This window comes from Staurois parvus, unplaced genomic scaffold (assembly GCF_062004578.1).
Source record: "Staurois parvus isolate SC_StPar_1 unplaced genomic scaffold, SC_StPar_1.0 ptg000779l, whole genome shotgun sequence".
Classification (NCBI taxonomy): domain Eukaryota; kingdom Metazoa; phylum Chordata; class Amphibia; order Anura; family Ranidae; genus Staurois; species Staurois parvus.
In genome coordinates, this window is record NW_028318575.1 from 129,720 (window position 1) to 149,554 (window position 19,835).

General features: G+C 43.4%; 1 protein-coding gene across 1 annotated transcript in view; it reads left to right on the plus strand.

The window, feature by feature from the left end:
- The window catches only part of AGMO (alkylglycerol monooxygenase), a 299,706-nt gene that overhangs the window by 15,915 nt on the left and 263,956 nt on the right, over positions 1-19,835 (plus strand). Inside the window, exon 3 of the mRNA XM_089654571.1 lies at positions 6,091-6,242. Within this exon, the coding sequence (XP_089510697.1) occupies positions 6,091-6,242 (152 nt within the window). The remainder of the gene's footprint in view (positions 1-6,090; positions 6,243-19,835) is intronic.

The following is a 19,835-nucleotide window of genomic DNA, read 5'->3' on the forward strand; positions in this document are numbered from 1 at the left end:
CAGCCATTATCAACCAGGGATCTGTGGAACATTAGGGTTCCTACAGAGGTTGCTAAGGGTTCCTTGAGCTTTGGCTGATTGATCTTTAATTTGATGATGTCTGCATAGTTCTGGCACCAACATCAATTGGCATAACCAGCTGCATGACATCAAGGATCTTTTTAGCTGTCTGTAAGGAGCATTCTTCTCATTGACCACCAATGTAAGGAGCATTCTTTCCACTGAGTACCAATGTAAGGAGCATTCTTCCCACTGGTCACCAATGTAAGGAGCATTCTTCTCTCGGGCCACCAATGTAAGGAGCATTCTTCTCATTGACCACCAATGTAAGGAGCATTCTTCCTACTGAACACCAATGGCAGGAGTATTCTTCCCACTGACCCCCAATATAAGAAGCATTCTTCCCACTGATCACCAATGTAAGGGGCATTCTTCTCATTGACCCCCAATGTAAGGAGCATTCTTTCTACTGAGTACCAATGTAAGGAGAATTCTTCCCACTGGCCACCAATGTAAGGAGCATTTTTCCCACTGGCCACCAATGTAAGGAGCATTTTTCCCACTGGCCACCAATGTAAGGGGCATTTTTTCACTGACAACCAACTATTTGTATTTAGCAGGGTCCTCAAGACCTCAAAAGTTTGACAAAGACTGTGTTAGCAGGTTGCCTACTAGTAGTCAGTCAGTTGCTGCCCTGGTCAGGAGTGATGGGGTTAATGTCTTTTTGCTGCCGGTCCCTGGTCTGTTTTGACCGGAGGTCCAGATACAAGAGCTGAGCCTTGAATTCCAGAAAGGACTCTCAACCTATGCAGGTATGCTGGGGCAGCTGCAGTTATGGTTAGGGGTAGTTAGGGAGAAAGACATTGCCTGGTAATCTGCTGTACTGAAGATTCTACAGTAAAGCTTTGAAATGTTATTCTGTCTGGTCTGAAGTTATTCAAGCGCTGTATGAAAGTAACCAGCACAGTCTTCAGCTTGGGTCAGTGAGCACATTGGGGTATGAAGACAGCACTACAAGAGTTAACACAGTGTGGAGTACAAGCAAGCTGTTACCAGTAATAACGGAAGTACGGAACCAGTACAAACAGCCTGTTGTGAAGCATGTACTTGCGATGGGAGGGATGTCCTCTAGCATTGAGGCAGGGCACTCTTGACACAAGTGCCCCCATGGGAAGCAGCTTCCCATGGAGGCACTGGACAGAAAGGAGGAGCCAAGAGCTGCAGCATGAGACCCGAGAAGAGAAGATTCAGGGCTGCTCTGTGCAATTCCATTGCACAGAGCAGGTAAGTGTAGAGATTTTTTTTCCTCTCCAACCACTTTAACATAGCACGTATGGAGTCTGCTGTAGGTGCTCGCTGGGTCCCCATTCCTTTACTGGGAGTGAGGTAGCTGGACAGGTGGAGTGGGCATTGGCTCTGCATGTCTCTCCTAACTGCAACAACTGACAGTAAAGGTGTACATGGATTTGGGCCTGAGAGAGTTAACTGGAGTACAGTTTATTGTTCGGTGTACATGGTGACAGGCCATCTCTGAGTTGTTGTTCCGCTTTATGGTTGAGTTATCCCTGAAAGCAAACCCCTGGGGCAATGATGAGCACGGCAAAGTAAAAGTACCCCACGTATAAGGCAAGTGACCCTGTCCATGGTGCCCAGCGTAGCCCAGAAGACCCCACCCTGGGGTAGGCCTCTTATGTGACCCAACTTGGCGCCTAACGAGCTGGGAGGGGAACATGGAGGAAGTACCCCCCACCTACCCCCACGTACAACTGCTTTATAGTCTAAACAATTTACCAAGGTAACTTAAAAGAAGCCCATATACTGGATGTATTTGATCTGAAAGTAATAATATGGTTATTGGGGATGTTGTGCCTCAATAAATTCCTAGTCTACCATATTATGATAATTCTACATGTGCACGCTGGAAATTTTTGTTTCATTTTCTTTTGAATGCATTCGTTCATTTCATCCTATTTGTTATGTTGAACCGATTTGTTTTCGGAGTTTGCTTTGTATCTTCCCCATTTGTTTCATAAATTCGTTGGTCCGGGTGGATTCGAAAAATTTTGCAGTTCTGGAATATTTGCTTTATATTTGATAAATCACGACTCGACTACTGCAACTCCCTCCTCACTGGCCTGCCTCGCCGCTGGCTATCTCCGCTTCAGTCGATCCTGAATACGGCTGCCAGACTCATTCACCTTTCCAACCGCTCCATCTCCGCCACCCCCCTCCACCAATCCCTCCACTGGCTTCTGATTGCGCAACGGATCAAATTCAAAGTCCTAACACTGACGTACAAAGCTGTCCACCATACTGCCCCGAACTACATCACTGACATAATATCCAAGTACCGCCCAGCACGCACTCTCCGCTCTTCACAAGACCTCCTTCTCTCTAGTTCCCTGGTCTCCTCCTCCCATGCCCGCCTCCAGGACTTCTCCAGGGTGTCACCCATCCTCTGGAACTCCCTGCCCCAACCCATCAGATTATCACCTACTCTCCTCTCCTTTAGGCGCACCCTGAAAACCCACCTCTTCAGGGAAGCCTACCCCACCCCCTGCTAACCTGCCGACCTCCTCCACTCTTCCTACCACTCCATCCCCCACAGCTATCTCCTCCTGTGCCACCATCCCCTCCCTCCTAGATTGTAAGCTCCAAAGAGCAGGGCCCTCGATCCCCTCATGTTTTGCATTGTATTGGTATTGTTCTGTCACATGTTCTGTCCTCCTTTGTAATGTACAGCGCTAAGCGAACTATTGGCGCTTTATAAATACTGTTTATTAATAATAATAATAATAATAATAATAATAATAATTGTAGAATCGGACGCTACTCCAACCCACCAAGAGAAATGGCACGAGGTGAGTGGACAATATTGACTGGCGTCATGTGCCTCCGAATTAACAAATGGACACAGCGAGCACACACAAGTGCCCCCATGGGAAGCTGCTTCCCATGGGGGTACTGGACAGAGAGGAGGAGCCAGGAGCTGCAAGAGGGGACTCGAGAAAAGAAGGTTCAGGTTCATCCATTATCCAAATCCGAATGATCAAACTAATTAAAAAATTGAATTGGCCCAAACTTCTATCGCATCATGGGACTTCCTCTGAATGAAACAAATGAAACAAATGCCTTTTTTGATTTCATAATAACTTTTTTCACATTCGTTGTTGTTCATTACTTTGTCCATTCAGAGATTAGTATATATTCTAATCTTCAAAAATGAAATCTTTATCCGAAAAACCAAACGAAACGAAACGCACATGTCTAATGATGATATTCCCTGCTCTGTCCAAAAAAAAAATAGTAGTAGTAGTAGCTTTAAATACAATTTAAATCTCTTTTACAACCTTCTTCTATTTTCATGTTGCTAGTTTTTGTTGCTACAGAATAGCATTCTGCCCTAAACACACATCAACAGGTTAAAAGGGGGCCAATGCTGCTGCGGCGCGGGCATGTTTTGCATCGATCGGGTGTCAGTGCGTTCTGATCTCTGACACAGCCGTAAATTGAGCGTCTGTTTAAGGCCTGGCACCTGTGCAGGAAATAGGACATTCCGCTTACCAACACTTTGACTCTGCGTTCCAAATGGTCGCCCCTATTATCCCGAGGAAGAAAATACTTTGCGATTGAAACCATACTGTTAAACCTTCCTTTCTCATATGTGCAGCCAGATTTTCATCTGGTAACGAGAAGCTTTGTACTTTTCTCTCGCATTAGTGTTTTTATTTTTTGGCTTTTTTTTAATGGCTTGCTGGATTTTTATCCAGGCTGAAAAAGTAACAGGAATTGCAGGTTTCCAACTGAAGAAAAGTTACACTTTTGTCCCTGAAAAATAATTCAGAGGGAAATTAAAAGAGCCGTGAAACGGAATACAAACTGATGAAAAATTATTAAAAAGAAAATGGGAACTTTGGGTAATTTTTCAGTTTTTTGACGGAGGCAGAAATTGCTTTCAAACTAATCTGCTTTTGGTGCATTCTTCAGTTTAAAATAAACACAGAAGAAAAGTAAGAGAAAACTGCATCCCTTTAAATCCTATGTAGCTCTTCACACTGTTCCATTGCGCTTCGAATGCGGTTAAAAAACAATCCCGCTTGATGCATTTTTGGTGCATATTTTGGCCTGGTAAAAAAAAAGCACCAAAAATGCATCCCTCCTTTGAAATGAATGGAAACTGCTTTAAAAAAAATGCATCAAAAACACATCAAAAACGACGCACGCCTGTGGGATGTTCTCAAACCCTGGTTTACAGAATTGCATGACAAGGGAAATCACATGACTAGGGTAGACCAGATGTCGCCCATCTCTCACGAACACCCTTAGGCCTATACACTCACCGACCACTTTATTAGGTACACCCAGGGGCGGACTGACAACTCATGGGGCCCCCCCGGGCAATAGGGGATCATGGGGCCCCTGTGTCCACTCCTACACTCAAACCACAGCCAAAAAAGCATGTGAAAGGTACCAGGGACATCTCATGGGGCCCCCTACTGACCCCGGCCCTCGGGCAGTGCCCGAGTTCCCCAATGGTCATTCCGCCCCTGGGTACACCTGTTCAAATTGCTAATCAGCCAATCACATGGCAGCAACTCAATGCATTTAGGCATCTAGATGTGGTGAAGACAACTTGCTGAAACTCAAACTGAGCATCAGAATGGGGAATAAAGGGGATTTTGGTGACTTTGAAAATGGCATGGTTGTTGGTGGAAGATGGGCTGGTCTGAGTATTTCAAAAACTGCTGATCTACTGGGATTTCTATACACAACCATCTCCGGGGTTTACAGAGAATGGTCTGAAAAAGAGAAAATATCCAGTGAGCGGCAGTTGTGTTGAGCAAAATGCTTTGTTGATGTCAGAGGTCAGAGAATGGGCAGACTGGTTCCAGATGGGTGAAAGGCAACAGTATCTCATGTCAATATAGACCAAAATCTCTGAGTAATGTTTCCAACTCCTTGTTGAATCTGTGCCCCGAAGAATTAAGGCAGTTCTGAAGGCAAAAAGGGGTCCATCCCGGTACAAGCAAGGTGGACCTAATAAAGTGGCTGGCAAGTGTAGTACCCCTCTTATCTTATGTACCTAAAAATCAGACGAACACCAAATTGTGGTGCAAATTGCCCGTAACAGCCATTTATTAATAAATAACCAAAATAACATTCTTTTGAACAGAAACATATTGACAATAAAGATAAATCTGCTGATCTTTGAAAGCACCAAACGACTAAACTTTGTTTTGCATCTGAGGAACCACTTAAAGGTCAAGACACCGGCTCAGGGACAACCCAGCTCTCCATCGATATTCCCAAGTCCCAGCCTCCAAGTTAACCCACTATTAACTGAAACTTCTCCAGAGGATGGCATACCTTAGATGGGCCCCTAATATGTGATGAACTGCTAATTTAGACAGCCTTCAAAGATCCCAACCTCCTAGCCACACGACATCCGAGCACCATAGATCCAAAAGGCAAAGTGGGTCAGATTTGGGTTTTTTTTGTTTCTCCACTTTTTTTGTGTCATATCAATACAAACAAAAGAAATACATTTGAGAATGCCTAAACATTTGTAATTGGAACGATTTTCTGGGCAAAGTGGTGCATCATTTGACAGAAATGCAGAGGTGCCAATATTTTTGGCCATCATGGTATCTGCAGTGTTAGATCTAAGACATTGCTGACCGTTCGTCTCACCTGATTTAGAGTGGGATTTGGTGATATCACTATTTTGTTGCTCATGGTTCTCCTTGCTGGAGGACATGAGGAAGCAAAGCCCGGCCTCTACTAAGATGGCCGCTTCCATACAGAAGCACAGTGCAAAACAAGGAATGGTAAGACATTAATTAAGGAAAGATCAGCTACAAGGAGTCCACAGACAATATTGGTGGCTACATATGCCGTAATAATAATCAGAAATAACCTTTACTGGCCTGGCTAGGGTAAAAGAAAACGTATTTGCAAAGGAACACATTTTTGCATTGCATATTGTGAAAACACTCATTCCCCATGGTCTTATTCTTACTATAGTCTATTGATGTTATACATGCAAAAGAAAGAGGTAATCCATTATTAATACTTTCCTCTGTTCTGCAGTGTTGCATTTAGAGGAGTGGAGGTGACCTCGTACATCTACGTATGGAAGAACTACAGAATAATGGAGCTTCCATGGGACTCACCTTGGACGTGGTGGTTGACGTTCCTGGGTGTGGACTTTGGCTACTATTGGTTCCATCGGATGGCACACGGTAGGGGAATTTAGAGGCTGTACCTTGCTCTTCTCGTATAACTGCATTAAGAAGAAAACTTGAGAGCACATAAAATTTAAATCTCAGTTTTTTGGAGATGATGAAGAGTTAAACCTCCTGACAGTCTCTTCTATGACTAAAGGGACCTTACTGTTGTGGTCTCTGAGTTCTTGGGGCTGCACCCCTGCTGTGCCCATTAGTGCGGTTCCCACCATCCCAGCTAGGTTTTCATTTATTTTATATTACGGAGAATGTGACAGGAGGAGCTGAACACACTAAGGTGTGTATAGGCCAGGGGTGGACTGACAACTCATGGGGCCTCCGGCAATAGAGGATCATGGGGCCCCTGTGTCCTTGCCAAAACTCAAAACAGCCTATGAAAAAGGTACCAGGGTATCTCATGGGGCCCCCTACTGACCCTGGGCCCTCGGGCAGTGCCCGAGTTCCCCAATGGTCAGTCCGCCCCTGGGTACACCTGTTCAAATTGCTAATCAGCCAATCACATGGCAGCAACTCAATGCATTTAGGCATCTAGACGTGGTGAAGACAACTTGCTGAAATTCAAACTGAGCATCAGAATGGGGAATAAAGGGGATTTTGGTGACTTTGAATGTGGCATGGTTGTTGGTGGAACATGGGCTGGTCTGAGTATTTCAAAAACTGCTGATCTACTGGGATTTCTATACACAACCATCTCTAGGGTTTACAGAGAATGGTCTGAAAATGAGAAAATATCCAGTGAGCGGCAGCTGAACACACTAAGGTGCCAGGGGTGGACTGACAACTCATGGGGTGGACTGACAACTCATGGGGCCCCAAGGCAATAGAGGATCATGGGGCCCCTGTGTCCTTGCCAAAACTCAAAAAAGCCTATGAAAAAGGTACCAGGGTCATCTCATGGGGCCCCCTACTAACCCCGGGCCCTCGGGCAGTGCCCGAGTTTCCAAATGATCAGTCCCCCCCTGGTATAGGCTAAGAGTTATGGCAGAGAAATCTTGCTTTTGGAATTTCTAAGGCCGGCCATAGATGAATTGAAAACCGAACATTCAGTCTTTTCAAAAAATGAAAATGGCGCATACAATTGTACCATCATTAGTTTCATTTTTCAAAACAAAATACAAAATGTTTTGATCAGGCACTTTCAAATAATAGCAATAACTATTATTATTGCTATTGTTATATTATTATTATTATTGCTGCTGTTGTATATGTATGATCTTACCTCTCTGAGTTGGAAACAAACTTCCCCTTCCCATGAGCAATTTAGCTGTAAGTAACTGCTAAGTATTTTTCAGTACAGCTCAAAGTACAATAAATACAAATAATAATAATAACAACAATAACCATTATAATGAAGTTAATAATACAATATCAACAACAATAATATTAGTTATTTTTATTAAAAATAATAATAATAACTACATTTTTGTTGTTGTTGACATTGCATTATTACAATTACCTTCATTATAATGGTTATTGTTGTTTATTATTATTATTTGTAATTATGTATTGTACTTTGAGCTGTACTGAAAAATACTTATCAGCTACTTGCAGCTAAACTGCTCATGACTATTGCACCAGAGATAGGCTTGTCCACTTCCCATTACCACCATGACCGCTCCGTACAAACCCCCCCTTTTCCCTTAACCAATATACTTACAAAAAACATGACACCAATTTTGGAGTAAATGGTCAACACGGCCTTTTATTAACAACACAAATTTAAATACACCAACCATTCCTTATAACAGAAACCCAAAGAATTGTTGTTGGTCTTTGAAGGCACCCCCAAACAATCCGAAATGCACCTGCGGACAACCATATACACTAGGCCTCCAGCCGCAACCAGCCAGCTCGGAGACAACCATACCGTCCGCAGTGCAGCACCACCACCTTCCAGTTAAACCTTGGTTAACTGGGAATGTCCACCGGGCACCCCATACCACGGATGGGTCCAACACCATTGTTTTTACCTTCCAAGATGAGAACCGCCTCCAAAGACCAACAACCGCCCAGGAACCAACATAACCCCCCCTTTACCTGGAGGGACCCAATACTCACCAAACAGGGAGGGCGGGAGGGAAGCTCTCACCTGACGTCCAGCTCCAACTGACGCCCCCTCACTGAAACCCCCCACCCTAAGGTGCAGGAAACCCCACCTACTCTCAACCTTCCACCAACCAAATACCCCCACTAACAAAAACAAACCCCTTGGATCTGCCTTAACCCTTTCTGTTCCTCCTTCCCCACTCTGGGCCTAGTCATGTATGCCCTGTGCCATTTCTTCTTTCTTTTTTGCTACGGGCATTTCTTGGGAAGAGGAAGTTTGTCTCCAACTAAGAGAGGTAAGATCATACATATATAACAGCAGCAACAATAATAGCTGTAATAATAATATTCCTTCTGTATTGGACTGTATTGTTGCTGTATTGTCTCCCCTTATATTGTAAAGTGCTGAGCAAACTGTTGGCGCTATATAAATCCTGTATAATAATAATATAAATCCTGTATAATAATAATAATATAAATCCTGTATAATAATAATATATAAATCCTGTATTATAATAATAATAATAATAATAATAATATATAAATCCTGTATAATAATAATAATATAAATCGTGTATTATAATAATAATAATAATAATAATAATAATATATAAATCCTGTATTATAATAATAATAATAATAATATATAAATCCTGTATAATAATAATAATAATATATAAATCCTGAATAATAATAATAATATAAATCCTGTATAATAATAATAATAATATACATCCTGTATAACAATAATAATAATAATAATATATAAATCCTGTATAATAATAATAATATAAATCCTGTATAATAATAATAATAATAATATATAAATCCTGTATTATAATAATAATAATAATAAAAAATAAATCCTGTATAATAATAATAATAATATATAAATCCTGTATAATAATAATAATAATAATATAAATCCTGTATAATAATAATAATAATAATAATACAACAGCAATAATAGCAATAGTTAAAATGATTATTCTTTTCATCATCATTATCTTGATTATAATAACAATAATAATAATTACTTTATTATTATTATTATTGATAATAATAATAATATTTTGGTATTGCTATTATCACCATTATTACGGTTATTATACTAATCATAGTCATTATTATTATTATGGGTGGAGTACCCCTCCAGTCTACAGATAGGTCAGTGGAAATGCATCACTCCACTCAAAAACAAACTCGGTGACCTTTGCCTGTGGCCACGTCTGAGACTTGTGTCCTCCCTGCTGATTCCCCCTCTGGATATAACCTCCAATCCAAACATTACTTCCTAATTGCCACATTGTTGTCTCCTTTCGGATCGCGTTCCATCACATCCACTCCATCCAGCATGTGGAAAACAGCGCTGCTCACATTTCTCCTTAAACCTTGTCAATACAATCCATTTTCTTTTTTTCCGTCCCGGTTAATGACAGTACCATATGTCCGCGTCATCAAATAGCTTCACCTCGGGCTGACACAGGACCGGGCCAATCAAAAATGACCTGTGATAAAGGCCATCGTCTCTTCTTCCATTCCATTGCCGGCATGTTTCCCAATCTTTATCTTCCAAGTTTTTTTTTCTTATTTTTTCTTATTATTATTATTGAGGCAACAGTTTGCGCAGCGCTTTACAATATAAATGGGGGCGGAACAATTACAATAAAGATCGATACAGAAGGAATAGAGGGTCCTGCCCATGGAGCTATTTGTATTTCATGTCATCTTCTAGAGGAACTTAGATTAGCAATGTTTGTATCTAAATTGGCTGTGAAATAACTCATCCCCCCCCCCAAAAAAAGGTAAAACTTCCAGGCAGGATGTGATATTACTGAGCTTGTTGAACTGAGTTGCTTTTTTTGATGATTGATTTGCTTGCCTGTCCACCCAGTCTTGAGATTTACACAGCTCTGCCACGCAACACAGCTAGGAGGTACAAAACCATTTTAATCTGTTACAGTAAAGTGATATTAACCATTTCAATACCGGGCAATTTTCCCCCTTCCTGCCCAGGCCAGTTTTCAGGTTTCAGCGCTCTCACACTTTGAATGCCAATTGCGCGGTCATACAACAATGTACCCAAACTAAAATTTTATCATTTTCTTCACACAATTAGAGCTTTCTTTTGGTGGTATTTAATCATCGCCGGGGTTTTTATTTTTTGCTAAATTAACAAAAAAAGACCAAAAATTAAAAAAAAAAAAAGTTTTTCTTTGTTTCTGTTATAAAAGTTTGCAAATAAATAATTGTTCTTCATAAATTTAGGCCGAGATGTATTCTGCTACATGTCTTTGGTGAAAATAACCCAAATTAGGATGTATTATTTAGTCTGTAGGAAAGTTATAGAGTTCACAAACTATGGGATAGATCTGAAAATTGATCAATCCTGAAGTACTGACGGCCAATCTAATTTCTTGAGGTCCAAGAATGTCAGAACAGTACAGATATCCCCCAAATGTCAGAACAGTACAGATATCCCCCAAATGTCAGGACAGTACAGATATCCCCCAAATGTCAGAACAGTACAGATATCCCCCAAATGTCAGGACAGGACAGATATCCCCCAAATGTCAGGACAGTACAGATATCCCCCAAATGTCAGGACAGTACAGATATCCCCCAAATGTCAGAACAGTACAGATATCCCCCAAATGTCAGGACAGTACAGATATCCCCCAAATGACCCCTTTTTGCAAAGTAGACAGTCCGACGTACTTCATAAGTGGCATGGCGAGTTTTTTGAAGTTGTATTTTTTTTGTCATTTTTCAGAAAATGAAAAAATAAAAAAAAATTAGTTTCACTATTTTTTTTTTACATACTGTCACCAGTGCAGTACAGCGTCATCATATAACTGGCATGGTGGTGAACAGGGACACTGACTGGTGACAGTATGAAAAAAAATATATATATATATTTTTTTTTATTTTTTTTATTATTTTTTATTAAACTTTTTTTCTTTTTTTTAAGATTTTTTTTTTCATATTTCACTATGACCAAAGTAGTAGTAGTAGTAGTTTTTTTTTTTTTTTTTTTTTTTTTTTACACAATTTGCTTATAGCAAAGAATTACTTTGCTATAAGCAAGCATTTACCTGAATGACATCGATTCATTCAGGGTTTTTTTTTTGTTTTTTTTTGTGCATGTGACCTGCTGTGACCATTCACAGCTAGACACTAGTATACAAAGGATAGCATGAATTAAGCCATCCATTGTATACAACTGTCATATGACCTGCTGTGATTGGTCACAGCAGATCACATGGTACCGGCAATGGGGCCGATACTCAGATATGTCATCGGCCGTGTCCGAGGTACACGGCAGGTGACAGATCGCGCCGCTGCACCGCTCTGCAGGAGCGCAATCTGGGCATGTGCGGGAGGACGCCATGTGGCGTCCACCCAGAACGCTGATGACATTTGCCACCCGCCATTCGGCCATAGGGCGGGCGGCAAATGGTTAACCACTTCAGTATCGGGCACTTTCACCCCTTTCCTGCCCAGGCCAAATTTCAGCTTTCAGCGCTGTGGCACTTTGAATGACAATTGCGTGGTCATGCAGCACTGTACCCAAATGATATTTTTACCATTTTTAAAAAAAAAGATAGATCTTTCTTTTGGTTGTATTTAATCAGCATTGGGGGGTTTTATGTTTTGCTAAACAAACAAGAAAAGATCAAAAATTAAAAAAAAAAATTTTTCCTTAGTTTCCATTATAAAGTTTTGTGAATTAGTGATTTTTCTCCTTCACTGATGTGCCCAGATGAGGTTGCAGTTTCATCTGGGTCACCAGGTGAAAATAAAGGAAAGAAAGCCTAAAAAAGAAAACTAATGCAGCCACCACATCTAAGAATTAGTAAGCTTCACTATAATAAATGTTTGCTTTTCAGTTTATTACCGCTTTAAGGTTGGGTTCCTGGCCAACAAAACCAAAAAAGAAAAAAATATATTATAAAGAAAGTTCCGACTTTAAAAACAAATCACAGGAAAATAAAAATGTTTGTTTGCAGTTTTTTCTTCCCATTAATTATTTTTATTCACTTGGAACTTGCTTTTGAACTTGCTCCAGAAAGGGTCAAATCAGTAGTACAACTGACTCCTTCCTTGCAGGTCATAACCCTTCCCTCTTCTGGGAGTGTCTAATAACACAAAATGCTAATCAGCCAGTCACATGGCAACAACTCAATGCATTTAAGCATCTAGATGTGGTGAAGACAACTTGCTGAAGTTCAAACCGAGCATCAGAATGGGGAACAAAGGGGATTTAAGTGACTTTGAATGTGGCACGGTTGTTGGTGCCAGACGGGCTGGTCTGAGTATTTAAAAAACTGCTGATCTACTGGGATTTTCCCGCACAACCATCTCTAGGGAAATCGAGACTCATCAGACCAGGCAACATTTTTCCAATCTTCTATTGCCCAATTTTGGTGAGCCTGTATGAATTGTAGCCTCTGTTTGCTGTTCTTAGTTGACAGGAGAGGCACCCGGTGTAGTCTTCTGCTGCTGTAGCCCATCTGATTCAAGGTTGGACACAGGGGTGTATTTACCACAAGGCAAACAAGGCACTTGCCTATGGTTGCATTTTTGAGGGGGGCAGCACCTCCCCCCAGAAGAAGGGATGGAAACGCCATGGGAACCAGGTGGGATCCGAGAGAAGCTGCGGGTTGCTTGATGGTGTATGTAGAGCCTGACTCTCATTCCCGGGGATGTCCGGAGCTGTAAAGATGGGTGTCTTTCTTTCTATCACCGGAAGGGATAATGGAAAACTCCTATAGGTGGGGGGCAGGGGTGTTGTTGGTCGATATCAGGCTCTCTCTGTGGAGGGGGAAGGGGGGGGATGTTGGTGTCCGTGGTGGCAGACAATTTTTTTTTGCCTAGGGCAGCAAAAGACCTAAATACACCACTGGTTGGATGTGTTGTGCGTTCAGAGATGGTATACCTTGGTTGTAACGAGTGGTTATTTGAGTTACTGTTGCCTTTCTAATATCTCGAATCAGTCTGCCCATTCTCCTCTGACCTCTGACATCAACAAGGCATTTTCCTCCACACAACTGCCGTTCACTGGATATTTTCTATTTTTCGGACCATTCTCTGTAAACCCTAGAGATGGTTGTGTGTGAAAATCCCAGTAGATCAGCAGTTTTTGAAATACTCAGACCAACCCACCTAGCACCTACAACCATGCCATGTTCAAAGTCACTTAAATCCCCTTTCTTCCCCATTCTGATGCTCGGTTTGAATTTAAGCAAGTCGTCTTTGTAGCAAACCTGCTCATCAGAGTCGGAGCGGAGTTCTCCTTCAACCTTTTTTTTTCTTGTTCCGTTCTGTTATTTGAGGTATTCCTCGCTCATTCCTCACATCCCCCCTTTCCAGTCCTGCGAGGCAAACGTTATCTCCTGACAGATGGTGCGGGTCAACCAGGTTAAGACATCTTGAGTTGGCACCAGCAGTCTGGGGAAACTGTCACTTTTATCACCTACGTCTGATAAGGCAGCATTTCTCAGAGAGCTGGGAAGCATTGACCCAAAAACGGCGTAAGCCCACACATTATCAAACTGACCAGAGTAATTGCACATTCCTCAGGTCAACCGTATGTTTCATGTCATGTATTATGAGGCTATAGTTAATACAGAGTTTCCCACTGACCACTCCCAAAACGTGTAGTCAGAGCCCCCCTTTGAGAGAGACTTTTAAGAGAGACAAGTGAGTTAGAGCTGCACACACACAGAGATCTCCCAGCAACATCGTAACAAAGGGAGATCAAGAACTCACCCTGCTCTATAACTTGGATCTGCAAACCCAGGCATATGGGCAAGTAACTTAACCCTGTAATCTTCTTCCTAATTATCTCCTTGCTGTGTCTTTATATACATATATATATATTTTTGTGACATCTCTTTGTAAATATTGTCTTGCACCTGTTTTGACCCTGTTAGTAATAAATCTTTCTTTCTGAAAGTGTTAAACTGTTTCTAAGCGCTTACTTGCAATTCACGAATCCCTGCCTTTGAAGAGACGCTACTGTTTATTATATCTCTGTATAGCAGGTCTGCGGGCCGTGCTATACAGATCAATATTTCAATCATTACAGTGTATATTTGATAACGGGAGTTTCCCAGTCTCCGACAAAAGTGGTGGTGGCAGTAGAGGGTTAGTTGCGTAATTAACCCAACCCAGTAACAAGCGCATTTAGGCTGCAGGCACCGATTGTAGACCATTAGCTGGGCAATCGCTGTGCTGGGTGCAGCTGAGTGTGGCCTTGTTACGCGCGTCACACCGCGGTTTTAGATCGGCCGGTTCTTCGGTCACGAGTTTGGTGAGAAGGTCTGGGGTCTGACGCCGTGGGCGTGACGTATTACTGTTAGTCGCGGTCGTGCGATTGTCGCCTGTTGGTGGCGATGATCGTGGATCCGTGACAGTCTTTACCACATCTAGATGCCTAAATGCATTGCTGCCATGTGATTGGCTGATTAGCAATTTGTCTTACCGAGTAACTGAACAGTACATAATAAGGTGGCCGGTGAGTGTATATATTTAATGTCCTGAGTTCCGTTTAGTTTTACAGACAACTATAATGAGTAGAAAAAAAACTACAATCACTGCAAATTATTTGCATATGCTGGGTTTCCCTATGGGAGATTCAAGCCCTGGCCTGCAGCTGCTAACCTATGAAAGGCTGAAAACCTTCCTGTCTTTCCTTGACACAAGTAGCCAAGTATTAGGAGTGGTTGTTCCTTTAAAAAAAAAAAAGTTCATTTTTAAAGGGCATTCCTGGACCCGCTCCTTTTCTACCACCTTCACAAACTACACTTATTCTTGGCATGTTGCTACGAGATTTCATATTAAAAGCTGAGGCCGGGGTCCAAGGAGCTACCAGCACATGTAATGGCTGTCTGTTACTGTGGAGGTTGCTCGAATTTCAATCAAGGGCCCCTGGGCTTTGTTGCTAAACCCCGATGTTTTTTCTTCTCCTGAGCAAATATGAATTGTGATCCTATGAGGAGTAGCGATGATCCATGCAGGAGATGAGAAATTTGCCAAACTTATGATTCTACCAAATATTTGATTCTCTTGCAATTTTAAATGCATTTCACAATTTTCCGCGGACTGGATGAATCTGCTATAAATATGTGTGATGGGGTTCCATTGTATGACTATTAAGCTGGACCCAGAATCCAATCTACACTCAACAGCCACTTTATTAGGTAAAAATCTCTCCCACAAGATGACACCACCACCACCAGCCTGAACCGTTGAAACAAGGCAGGATGGATCCACCACACCATGACACCACCACCACCAGCCTGAACCATTGATACAAGGCAGGATGGATCCACCACACCATGACACCACCACCACCAGCCTGAACCGTTGATACAAGGCAGGATAGATCCACCACACCATGACACCACCACTAGCAGCCTGAACCATTGATACAAGGCAGGATGGATCCACCAAACCATGACACCACCAGCCTGAACTGTTGATACAAGGCAGGATGGATCCACCACACCATGACACCACAACCAGCCTGAACCATTGATACAAGGCAGGATGGATCCACCACACCATGACACCACCACTACCAGCCTGAACCGTTGATACAAGGCAGGATGGATCCACCACACCATGACACCACCACCACCAGCCTGAACCGTTGATACAAGGCAGGATGGATCCACCACACCATGACACCACCACCAACTTGAACCATTGATGCAAGGCAGGATGGATCCATGATTTCATGTTGTTTACGCCAAATTCTGACCCTACCATCTGAATGTCACAGCAACCAGTCTGCCCTTTCTCCTCTGACATCAACAAGGCATTTTCCTCCAAACAACTGTCACTCACTGGATATTTTCTCTTTTTCGGACATTCTCTGTAAACCCTAGAGATGGTTGTGTGCAAAAATCCAAGTAGATCAGCTGTTTCTGAAACCACCAACAACCATGCCACGCTCAACATCACCTGGTGGCAGATGATTTTTTTTTTGCCTAGGGCAGCAAAAGACCTAAATACACCACTGGTTGGATGTGTTCAGAGATGGTATACCTTGGTTGTAACGAGTGGTTATTTGAGTTACTGTTACCTTTCTAATATCTCAAATCAGTCTGCCCATTCTCCACTGACCTCTGACATCAACAAGGCATTTTCCTCCACACAACTTCCGTTCACTGGATATTTTCTCTTTTACGGACCATTCTCTGTAAACCCTAGAAAAGGTTGTCCGTGAAAATCCCAATAGATCAGCAGTTTTTGAAATACTCAGACCAACCCACCTAGCACCAACAACCATGCCATGTTCAAAGTCACTTAAATCCCCTTTCTTCCCCATTCTGATGCTTGGTTTGAACTTCAGCAAGTGTCTTCACCACGTCTAGATGCCTAAATGCATTGAGTTGCTGCCATGTGATTGGCTGATTAGCATTTCGTGTTACCAAGCAATTGAACGGGTGTACCTAATAAAGTGGCCGGTGGGTGTATGTTTTATGTTAAGCGCATGCTATCAGGGTACAAGGTATTTATTCCCTCTCGTGGAGATCACAGTACTTCCTCTAACAATGCCTTCACTTACCTTTCCCACTAGAAGGACAGTGGCAACTTTTTTCATCACCCAAAAGTTATATGGTCTGCGGCCGTGTCGGAGTTGTAACCACTGAAAAAAAGTCCATGAATTACAGGAGTGTACCTGAGGATGTTTGGAGAGGCAGGTGTCATAGAGGCACCTAGTGTACAATAGAGTTACGGAATGCTCTAGGGTCACTGTGTGAGACAGGATACTGTGGAGTCATAGGGAGCTGAGAGGTCATTAGGTGACTCAAGATGTTGTGAGCTTGCAGGAGTCACTGGAGACACTGGGGTAACTGGAGACACAGGAGTCACTGCAAAAACAAAAAGGAGTGCTAGGGTCACTGAAGATACTGAGGTCACTGGAAGCACAGGAGCACTAGGGTCCCTGGAAGCACAGGAGCACTAGGGTCAATGGAAGCACAGGAGCACTAGGGTCACTGGAAGCACAGGAGCACTAGGGTCACTGGAAGCACAGGAGCACTAGGGTCACTGGAAGCACAGGAGCACTGGGGTCAGTGGAGAAACTGAGGTATTCGAACACACAGGAGTCACTATAAGAACAAGAGTGCTGGGGTCACTGGAGATGCTGGGATCACCAAGGACCAGGGGCAGACTGACAACTCATGGGGCCCCCGGGCAATAGTGGATCATGGGGTCCCTGTGTCCTTGCCCACACTCAAAGCACACCCAAAAAAGCCTATAAAAAGGTACCAGGGGCATTTCATGAGGTCCCCTACTGACCCTGGGCCCTCGGGCAGTTCCCAAGTACTCGAATGGTCAGTCCGCCCCTGCCAAGGACACAGGAGCGCACAGGGGCCACATAATCACTGAAGACACAGTAGTCACTAGATACACAGGAACACTTGGAGTTACTAAAGACACAGCTGTCACTAGAAGCACTGGCTAGCTGTGGTCACTGGAGACACTCAGTTCACTGGAAACACAAAAGTCCTGGGAATACACTGAGGTATCAGAAGACACAGGAGTGTTGAGGTCGCTGGAGACGCTTGGGTCATCAGAGACACAGGAGTCACTTAAAACATAGGAGCACTGGGGTCCTTGGGGACACTGGGGACATTGAAGACACAGGAGTTAGTGGAAGCATAGGCGTGCTGGACACTGGAGCCATTAGAGTCACTAGAGACATTGGTGTCACCAAGGACACAGGAGTAACTGGGGTTGCTGGAGTACACAGTGGCCACAGAGTCACTGAAGACACAGGAGTCACTAGAAACATGGGAACATTTGGGGTCACTGAAGACATAGGTGTCACTATGAACCACTGGATCGCTGTGGTAAGCAGAGATACAGTAGTCACCGGAAACACAGGAGCGTTGGGGTCACTGGAGACACTGAGGTCACTGAAGACACAGGAGTCACTATAAGAACAGGAGCGCTGGTGTCAATGGAGTCGCGTGGGTCGCCAGAGACACGGGAGTCACTTGAAGCAAAGGAGCGCTGGGGTCCATGGGGTCACTGGGATCACTGAAGACACAGGAGACACTGGAAGTACAGGAATGCTGGACACTGGAGTCACTAGAGTCACTGGAGATGCTAGGGTCACCAAGGACACAGGAGTGCACGCTGACCACAGAATCACTGAAGACATAGTAGTCACTAGACACATAGGAACACTTGGGGTCACTGAAGACACAGGAGTGACTAGAAGCACTGGATTACTGTGGTAACCAGAGACAGAGGAGTAACCAGAAGCATAGGAGCAATGGGGTCACTGAAGACACTGAGGTCACTGAAGCTACTATTAGAACAGGAGGGCTGGTGTCAATGGAGTTGCGTGGGTCACCAGAGACACAGGAGTCACTTGAAGCAAAGGAGCACTGTGGTCCTTGGGGTCACTGAAGACACAGGAGACACCAGAAGTACATGATTGCTGGACACTGGAGTAAACAGAGTCGCTGGAGATGCTGGGGTCACCATGGACTCAGGAGTAACTGGAGTGCACTGAGGTTGCTGGATTGTCCACAGAATCACTGAAGACACGGGAGCAATGAGGTCAATGGAGTGCGTAGAGGACACAGAGTCTATGGAGGCAGAGGAGTGTGGGGAACACTGGAGACACAGGGCTCACAGGAGTGCACAGGGGTCATTGAGTCTCGAATGTCCAGAAGCAGAGGGAATGCTGGAGAGCACAGGGGGTGACCTCGGAAGAACGGGTACTTAGGAGACTCAGACAACCACTGGAGACATGAGGGCTGGCGATAGGTATCACCTAACCCTTATGGGATGCTCCTGGTGCCTAGCTGGTGGCAGTACCATCAGAAGCTTGGGTCATGCACTGAAGAGAAGACCCGGAGAACAGCTAAGTGTGACAGATGGCATTCAGCTTGAGTTACCCAACACACAATCTTTTATTTCTTTTGGCGACTCCAAGAGGGACATTCCTCTAAATCAGATGCAGAAGCAGTAGACAATCTACATTTGGAGTCTAAAGCACCATCCCTCCAGTAAGATCACCTCATGTACACAGAAGTTTCTGGTTTTTCTGCATTTTTTAACCAGCTTATAATACGTCTTCGGCTCTAATACCTACAGGCACAGGCCCATAGTGCCTCAAAGCAAGTTTGGTCCTGCCTTACCCTAGGTTCACACCTAAGGGACTTTTGTGAACGCAAAAAGTTGAATTTTTGGTCCTATAGACTTCAACGGAAATGCTGCAGAAAAGCATGTATTGCGTTTTTGCTGTGTTTGAAAAAAAATAACTAAATGCAAAAATGCAGCAAACATTCAGATGCAAAAACGCAACGCAAAACGCAATGCAGAAACGGCTCAAACACAACCGGCGGTAGGTGTGAACTTCGGGGTAAATTAGTTTGTATCTCTTTCAACTCTAAGCCCGGGTTCACACTGATGCGGTGCGGCAGCGTTTTCTGTGTGAATTCCGCACCGCATCAGAATCGATCCCCATTCATGCGAACCGCTGCGGGTGTGCATATTAACTTCACAATACCC